Raw genomic sequence first — 10528 nt, forward strand, 5'->3', positions numbered from 1 at the left:
ATTACACTACCAATGCAGTGGTAGAGCCGATATCTATCATTACACTACCAAGGCAGTGGTACAGCCGACATCATTACACTACCAAGGCAGTGGTACAGCCGACATCATTACACTACCAAGGCAGTGGTGTAGCCGACATCCTTTCACTTCCAAGGCAGTGGTACAGCCGACATCATTACACTACCAAGGCAGTGATGTAGCCGACATCATTACACTACCAAGGTAGTGATATAACCGACGTCATTACATTACCAAGGTTATGTTTGGTTTGGTTTGGTTTGGTTTATTTTGTTTAACGTCCTATTAACAGCTAAGGTCATTTAAGGACGGCCTCTCGTGCGTGCGATATGCATGCGTGTGGCGAGTACGTATGTGTGTTTTGGGAGGCTGCGGTATGTTCGTGTTAAGTCTCCTTGTGATAGGCCGGAACTTTTGTCGATTTATAGTGCTACCTCACTGAAGCATACTGCCGAAGACACCCAGCAGCACACCCCACCCGGTCACATTATACTGACAACGGGCGAACCAGTCGTCCCACTCCCAATATGCTGAGCGCTAAGCAGGAGCAGCAACTACCATTTTTAAAGACTCTGGTATGTCTCGGCTAGGGGACAGAACCCAAAGCCTTCCTCACAGTGGCGAACGCTCAACTAAAGGCCAAAAGTGAGGCATTGTCAAGGGAGACATTAGGAAGAAGAAAGTTATTAAGAAAGAAGAGAAAAGATAAGATCCCAAATTTAGTCGCCTCTTACGATCATGCAATGGGGGCAGCAGGTACAATTCTCAGGCCCTACCTGCAGGGCAATGGTGCAACCGACATCATTACACTACCAAGGAAGTGGTACAGCCGACATCCTTTCACTTCCAATGCAGTGGTACAGCCGACATCATTACATTACCAAGGTAATGGTACAACCGACATCATTACACTACCAAGGTAATGGTACAGCCGACATCATTACACTACCAAGGCAGTGATGTAGCCGACATCATTACACTACCAAGGCAGTGATGTAGCCGACATCATTACACTACCAAGGCAGTGGTTGAGTCGACATCATTACACTACCAAGGCAGTGGTACAGCCGACATCATTACACTACCAAGGACCAAGGCAGTGGTACAGCCGACATCATTACACTACCAAGGACCAAGGCAGTGGTACAGCCGACATCATTACACTACCAAGGCAGTGATATAACCGACATCATTACACTACCAAGGCAGTGGTACAGCCGACATCATAACACTACCAAGGCAGTGGTACAGCCGACATCATTACACTACCAAGGCAGTGGTACAGCCGACATCATTACACTACCAAGGCAGTGGTACAGCCGACATCATTACACTACCAAGGCAGTGGTACAGCCGACATCATTACACTACCAAGGCAGTGGTGTAACCGACATCATTACACTACCAAGGCAGTGGTACAGCCGACATCATTACACTACCAAGGTAGTGGTACAGCCGACATCATTACACTACCAAGGCAGTGATGTAGCCGACATCATTACACTACCAAGGCAGTGATATAACCGACGTCATTACACTACCAAGGCAGTGGTGTAACCGACATCATTACACTACCAGGCAAGGCAGTGGTACAGCCGACATCATTACACTACCAAGGCAGTGATGTAGCCGACATCATTACACTACCAAGGTAGTGGTACAGCCGACATCATTACACTACCAAGGAAGTGATGTAACCGACATCATAACACTACCAAGGCAGTGGTACAGCCGACATCATTACACTACCAAGGAAGTGGTACAGCCGACATCATTACACTACCAAGGCAGTGGTGTAGCCGACATCATTACACTACCAAGGCAGTGGTACAGCCGACATCCTTTCACTACCAAGGTAGTGGTACAGCCGACATCATTACACTACCAAGGCAGTGATGTAGCCGACATCATTACACTACCAAGGCAGTGGTGTAACCGACATCATTACACTACCAAGGCAGTGGTACAGCCGACATCATTACACTACCAAGGCAGTGATGTAGCCGACATCATTACACTACCAAGGCAGTGGTACAGCCGACATCATTACACTACCAAGGCAGTGGTACAGCCGGCATCATTACACTACCAAGGCAGTGGTACAGCGGACATCATTACACTACCAATGCAGTGATGTAGCCGACATCATTACACTACCAAGGCAGTGGTACAGCCGACATCATTACACTACCAAGGCAGTGGTACAGCGGACATCATTACACTACCAATGCAGTGATGTAGCCGACATCATTACACTACCAAGGCAGTGGTACAGCCGACATCATTACACTACCAAGGCAGTGGTACAGCCGACATCATTACACTACCAAGGCAGTGGTACAACCGACATCATTACACTACCAAGGCAGTGGTACAGCCGACATCATTACACTACCAAGGCAGTGGTACAGCCGACATCATTACACTACCAAGGCAGTGATATAACCGACATCATTATTCTACCAAGGACCAAGGCAGTGGTACAGCCGACATCATTACACTACCAAGGCAGTGGTACAGCCGACATCATTACACTACCAAGGCAGTGGTGTAACCGACATCATTACACTACCAAGGAAGTGATAAAACCGACATCATTACACTACCAAGGCAGTGATATAACCGACATCATTACACTACCAAGGCAGTGGTACAGCCGACATCATAACACTACCAAGGCAGTGGTGTAACCGACATCATTACACTACCACGGCAGTGATACAGCCGACATCATTACACTACCAAGGCAGTGGTACAGCCGACATCATTACACTACCAAGGCAGTGATGTAGCCGACATCATTACACTACCAAGGTAGTGTTATAACCGACGTCATTACATTACCAAGGTTATGGTGCAACCGACAGCATTACACTACCAAGGAAGTGGTACAGCCGACATCATTACACTACCAAGACAGTGGTACAGCCGACATCATTACACTACCAAGGCAGTGATGTAGCCGACATCATTACACTACCAAGGCAGTGGTACAGCCGACATCATTACACTACCAAGGCAGTGGTACAGCCGACATCATTACACTACCAAGGCAGTGGTACAGCCGACATCATTACACTACCAAGGCAGTGGTACAGCCGACATCATTACACTACCAAGGCAGTGGTGTAACCGACATCATTACACTACCAAGGCAGTGATATAACCGACATCATTACACTACCAAGGACCAAGGCAGTGGTACAGCCGACATCATTACACTACCAAGGCAGTGATATAACCGACATCATTACACTACCAAGGCAGTGGTACAGCCGACATCATAACACTACCAAGGCAGTGGTACAGCCGACATCATTACACTACCAAGGCAGTGGTACAGCCGACATCATTACACTACCAAGGCAGTGGTACAGCCGACATCATTACACTACCAAGGCAGTGGTACAGCCGACATCATTACACTACCAAGGCAGTGGTGTAACCGACATCATTACACTACCAAGGTAGCGATATAACCGACATCATTACACTACCAAGGAAGTGGTACAGCCGACATCATTACACTACCAAGGCAGTGGTACAGCCGACATCATTACACTACCAAGGCAGTGATGTAGCCGACATCATTACACTACCAAGGCAGTGGTGTAACCGACATCATTACACTACCAAGGCAGTGGTACAGCCGACATCATTACACTACCAAGGCAGTGGTACAGCCGACATCATTACACTACCAAGGCAGTGATGTAGCCGACATCATTACACTACCAAGGCAGTGATGTAGCCGACATCATTACACTACCAAGGCAGTGGTACAGCCGACATCATTACACTACCAAGGCAGTGGTGTAACCGACATCATTACACTACCAAGGCAGTGATATAACCGACATCATTACACTACCAAGGACCAAGGCAGTGGTACAGCCGACATCATTACACTACCAAGGCAGTGATATAACCGACATCATTACACTACCAAGGCAGTGGTACAGCCGACATCATAACACTACCAAGGCAGTGGTACAGCCGACATCATTACACTACCAAGGCAGTGGTACAGCCGACATCATTACACTACCAAGGCAGTGGTACAGCCGACATCATTACACTACCAAGGCAGTGGTACAGCCGACATCATTACACTACCAAGGCAGTGGTGTAACCGACATCATTACACTACCAAGGTAGTGATATAACCGACATCATTACACTACCAAGGAAGTGATGTAGCCGACATCATTACACTACCAAGGCAGTGGTTGAGTCGACATCACGACATCGTTCAACATTCAAAAGTTACAGTCACTGTCAAAGGAGTGGTATCATCCGACATTATTATCTGTGCAGTCGAAACATTTGCTTATTTTTAGTGGCACGTTACGTATCTCTCATTTGTAGAAAAAAAAACTGAGTATCGATATATCCTGGGTTTGTCGGAATAAGGATGTTGTATAATACTATATGTAAGGGCGTATAGTTGTTGGTGTACTATTTGAGAAAGCTCGTACAGTTTTTGTGCTCTTTGATATAAAGCCTCCATTAGCTCTAGTTCCTTACACTTCCTCTAATTACATCTCGTTGTTGTGTTAGAAATGTTTCATTTTTAAACCTCCCCTGTGGCTGTTTTTGAAGTATATTTTTAGATTGAGCTATTTATGTAACTGTCGAGACTAAATATAGTTTACCACCTGATCGCCTGCCAAATCATTAGCATAAAGGCATGATCTGTTATCCTATTTTTAGACTGCGCTATATGTGTATAGCCACAGCCGGTACACACGGTAACGGACTTATATTACCTACAGACGTATATATATACAAAATTATACATGCCGATTTTGTGTTTTTAGTTTTTACACTTCAGCAGGTTTACTGCCTGGTAGTTTACCAGGAAAGTGAAGTGACCTACTTATCACACATACGTCACTTTACTGATAACTAAATGTTCCTGGTAAAACCCCGGTTTCAATGTTACAGGTCAATGCTGGCTGTGAATCCACAGTCTAGTGTCTAAATATAATTATGTTTAGTTTATGCACACACAAAAGATAAGGATTATTTTTATTAACAAAACGAGTAAACGCGAGTACTCGTATCAGTAATACAATATCCTCATGTACTGGTTGAACATGTTTTGTCTCCTGTCCACAAGCACATGTCTCAATGTCAATTCTATAGACATATGGATGGTTGTTTAGAAACTTTGAGTGTATTGTGGGGAAATACTGACTTTCCAAATTGTAAAGTCGTGCTAAAGTCCCGCCGTGGATATTCTGTATGTCTCCATTGGTTTATACAGTACCGTGGATACGCCTTTCTAAATGGGACAAAAAATATTTTTGTTATATTTTGAGACATTGCACCTCTGATTTACAAGAGTTAAACTATTTTGATTTAAGCATATTTTCTTGCAAGCATCAGATGCATTGGGCACAAGCTATAACAACTTATATAAAAACCCTCTCTTCAACAATTACTATTCTAGTGATAACAACATATGCGATATCTAATTATAATTAAATTGAATGTATAAAGATAACAAGGGGACCAGACACGTGTATATCACAGACCATATCAAAATTTAGCATTTAAAAGACGGAAGAGATAGAAATAGATTACAAAAGGATCCCATTAAACTACTACATGGCACACATGAGCTACACATCCATAAAATCCACATTCTGTAAATCTCTCCTGGGGTCACTCAAATTCATGGTACAATATCTATGTGCCATGCAGAGGAATTTCTTCGGAACAAAATGAATGTACTAAATATACGAAAGTGTATTAGTATTGTTTACAAAAACAATACAAATATCAGATCGGCAGATGTCTGGATAAAAATTTGACGTAACTAAGGCAGAAATTTATTTTAAAGAGAAACAAATCCCTGGTGGGCCGACCAAAGATGCTGAACAAACAGAAACATGCACGTGAGCATGAAGTGAGTTCATAATGACAAATCCCGTGCACTAGGCCTATACATTGACTCATCTGCTTCCTCAACTTTATGTGCGTCCATCCCAAAATAACCGAGCACGTGTACGCACTGCATACCAACGTGAAATGCTGCACGTGTGCCGAAGGCCGAGTCGATACAGGTGCAGGCGGGGCGTGGAGCAAAAGCTCGTAGCTTTGTTCCTTCTAGCGCCCCGTGTGGTCTTAAAATGTTAACTTTGGGTTGTTCTGATCAAGGTACTCATGTTCCTTTTTATAGATTCTAGGTAGACGATCTTTCAAATACGTGTACAGGAGCTACGTTCTCGATTATTTATCCCATTAGTAAAACCATAGCTAATCTTGCAAACACCATGAACACAATTCCGGAGTAACCTCATTCAATAAATAAAATGTATTCCATATTTGTAACGCCTCCTTCGAATGTAAAATTAAAGAAAACATATACATTGTAACATTCATTCCGTAGTGTTTCCTAGCGCACTAGCGGTCCAGGGGGGGGGGGGTCTTTTTGTTATAGCCTTAAAAAACGCCTATGCCCCCCCCCTCCCCCCCCCTCTGCTCGCGCCTATGGCGCTCGCATTACCACTAAATTACTGCCCCCCCCCCCCCCCCCCCCTTTTCAAATTTCTGGATCCGCGCCTGTTGCGTTACATTATTCAATTACGTAACTCAAAATGAACTTTTATTTCAATGAGATAATCAATTCACAATACTGATGTCCATCCTTTTTTTACCATGCATTATTGTTATCCATTTGTTAAAATTCGTATTCTCTGTACTGTACTGTTAACGAGAATAAGCAATTGTCATTGTCATTTTTCTGTATAAAAACACATGAATGTGTTACACAACGCTCCCATAAAATTCCAGTACATGTATGCCATGATAAATCATTATAGATTTGACCGAGCGAAGTTTGTCTTTATTTCGAGTCATGATGAAATTTCAGGATGTATTAGTCAGTATCTTATTGGAGATATTATGTTGTCAACAGGAATCAGTTTCGATGTTGAAATATCGACTCGGTAATTAATAAATTCAAAATACTAACCATGATATCCCTCCATCCATACATTTAGTTGAAGCATTTTTTCACTTTCAAACAATGAGTGTTCAAAAAAACTAATTGTGAAAATATAACAATGATGTGTGGTCACGTGAGGTTTGTCATAGTAGATTCTCAACATAACTTTCGTTTCATTTATTATCTATATTCTCAACATAACTTTCGTTTCATTTATTATCTATATTCTCAACATAACTTTCGTTTCATTTATTATCTATATTCTCAACATAACTTTCGTTTCATTTATTATCTATATTCTATGTATATCGGATACTATAAAACCTGTTTTGTCTTCATCGTTCCTATTCTTTGGAATATAAAGAATTAAAATAAATGAACAAATCTAACAGGGTGCAACCAGAGACTTGTGATATACAAGTCTCTGGTGCAACATATACTTACGGTCACTTTCGTGTACGACTTCCATTTGCATTCTATCAAATAACAGCAACCTTTCAAATGATTTGCAAAATATACGTAATTTGTTAGGTGGTATTTTACACATTTTTGGCACTACAAATTATGATAATAACAATATAATCTGTTGGGGTTGCAAAGTCATATCTTACATGCTATATTTAAAAAATGTCTACAATAAAAACTTATTCAATGTCAAAATGTCTTTTTTCATAAACAAAATATCATGCAGTATCGACACCATGCACCATAAATGATAAGACATATTTGATTTTACTTCCTAAAATATGCAAATATCTTCGGTGATTAATTGTCACATACTTTCCTTAACCCCATTTTTTTAATTACTCCAACACGTGTGTCAATTATGATGGTATCAATGCCAGCGCCATGACCCAGATAGATTCATCAGTAAAACCCTGTTGAGGAGTCATGAATATTGCTTATACTGTAAAAATATTCCATCATATGATAATTACGTAGAGCTCTATTTATAGAATTACTGAATTCTGTGTATACGGTCAGCGTCGGTATGATAAGCTAATCACAATTCCCCGATTACTCAACTTCCCTGTATACCACGCATAATTACATGTGAATTAGTCAATGTTTCCCGTTCTGGGCGAGCCTGAACTCATACACAACCACACAAGACATGACTCAGTCAATGTGAATGAACTGTAGTAGGCTGCTATGACGACAACTATGTTTTCCTTTATTTGGCGGGTCAAGCTATTTTTAGAGCATATTGTGTCGGGGAAATTTTTGTCCCAGTTAAAGCTCTGGATTTTCATTGGGTATTTCTTGTTCTCACACTGACGTCAACAAAGACACTCGAATCTGATTGGCTGACGGATCAGACAGAGTCGTCACGCATATCAAAACGGACTGTTACAAAGAAAACGAGTCATTAGCTTGGAGAACTAGGAGGATAGGGCACGAAGGAACGTAGCAGTATTGTTTACATTGTTTACCGTTATACAACAGAACTACAGGAATTTTACAAAACATCACCATGAATACAGAAGCGCAGAGGCTCATCACTGTGTCTTTAGGGAAAATACAGGCCTCGCGCTCCCAGCGAGGTGGTATAAACTTACATAAAAACCTACTCGTGGCATGTGTGCTTCACAAAGCCAGAACGGCTTATATGATGGATAATTTACAAACTATGCTGATGAACAGGAGGGCGCAATCGGAATCTAAACCCGTGGAATCATCAGCAGTTGCACAGATAAGTACAAACGATTCTTCTCCATGTAGCACAAACACAACTAGCGTGGTTGTACGAGCCAGCCATGACGCGACCAAGAGGTCACGCGAGGAAACAGAGCAGGTCACTGAAGCGTGCCCCGACCAGAACAAAGAAAACTCTCCACCTAAACGCTTGAGGATTGAATCAAGTGATAACTCTGAACAAAAACTGTCTCTAGATTCATCATGCTCAAAATCTAAAACTTCGGATATGAAGAAACCTTGTAGTTTGATGACCGTGTGTGCGAGCAACAATCCCGTGACCCCAATAAGTCAATGTACGGAACAACCAAAGGTCACAGCTGCTTACGTCAACAGCCAGTCATGTGTGGGATGTGTAAAACGTAGGCGTTTCAGCACGGACTCAACGGAGGAAACGCACGAGGGCGTTAAACGGCCTCGTATCGAAAGGGTCATCGATTCCAGTGATGACGCAACAGACTCTGATAATGTGTTTCTGCCCGATCCCCCGAGGGAGTCCCGGGGCGAGGACTTGGAATCTAGTAGACAACAACAGGACAATATACACACTGTGGTACAGCATTTGCAACCCGAATCCATTCAAATCACGAATCTTGTAACTATTTTCAACACGGGATTCGGAGGACTTTGTGAAAAGAATTTATCGGACAATGTTGAACAAGTGGACTGCAATAACAATGACAATTCCAAGGATAAGCTCGACACAGTTACCTATTATAATAATGTGCACGGACACAAATTCTCAGTGTTGGACAGTTGTAGTACACAGATGATCGACTCAACAAAGGTTGATTCGGTTCCCATGCCAACGGCCATTGCTGTGTAGTGGACCGAGAACTATTTATTGTGATTTTCTGAGTTTAATTAGGCCTGGTGCCTAATTGGATAACGAAACTGTTCAGTAGACAATATGGCCAGTGTGTTGACTTTGTGCTTTTTGAAAAAGTTACAAACAACGTAAGAACTATTAAAAATAACTATATTGACAAATACGTTCATTTAATGGACAACAAGTTGCGTAATCAGGGATTTGTGTACATAAAACGTCATTGTCCACGTGCTGGGACTATCCCAGCTATTGTATTGGATATTTGCCAAGACACTGACGTAATTGATCTCATGTTTATTACAATTTTTAAAGGTCATTTGACAAAAGGTCCGTCCACCTAGAGTCCTTGTTATGAACGGTTACTACTCTGGGCACTTATCCAGATCACCGTACTATACAAACAGGATCTGTCTTATTGTGGTCTTACAAAAAAAATGTCGAGCATAAATTATTCGGTACATTGCTTTTGACATCCTTGTTTTAATTATATTTAAATGAAATATGGTATATTTTTAATTCTAAAATTTTACAAAATTATGATTAGATGACCAGTCAATCCGATTTAATGTGAAGCTCTGAGTTTACTTGTGAGATTAATGCGTACTACGTCTACACAAAGGACACATGTGTACTAGATAACCCTACTGTGTAGGGTGCGTTATTTATTGACTGGGCCGGATGTGAATGTGGTGCGTTCTGCGTGAGGTGTGTGGGTGTTTTTACAATGCTGATGTATGTACGAGGGTGCGTTTATATGCATGTGTGGTTGAATCGATTCAGAGATCATGAACATATGTGATGATTGTGAGGAAATATTTAATATTTATGTCAAAAACTACAGCGATGCTGATATTTAAAAACAAAAAATGAAGAAAATAAACATTAAAAAATATTAAAATATTTTTGCAATTTGTGTCATTTTTTAAGAATAGTTGCGTAACGTTATGTATTCAAACACAGGGACATGTCTAGTCTTGAATGATAAAAATATCAGTATAATTCCATTCAATAAGATGAAGTCTTCATAGAAA

At 41.5% G+C, this 10528-nt stretch overlaps 1 protein-coding gene across 1 annotated transcript; it reads left to right on the forward strand.

The window, feature by feature from the left end:
• The first annotated feature begins 8447 nt into the window (after window positions 1-8447).
• Window positions 8448-9494, forward strand: LOC117342511 (immediate early response gene 5-like protein). Its single transcript, XM_033904692.1, has one exon. It carries the CDS (start codon window positions 8448-8450, stop codon window positions 9492-9494), a length of 1047 nt encoding a protein of 348 aa, XP_033760583.1.
• Window positions 9495-10528: the final 1034 nt, after the last annotated feature.

The sequence above is a fragment of the Pecten maximus genome, chromosome 2, assembly GCF_902652985.1.
Source record: "Pecten maximus chromosome 2, xPecMax1.1, whole genome shotgun sequence".
Lineage (NCBI taxonomy): Eukaryota > Metazoa > Mollusca > Bivalvia > Pectinida > Pectinidae > Pecten > Pecten maximus.

Excerpts from the sequence above, each read along its gene's own strand:
- LOC117342511 (XM_033904692.1), top strand. The coding sequence starts at position 8,448 with ATGAATACAGAAGCGCAGAGGCTCATCACTGTGTCTTTAGGGAAAATA.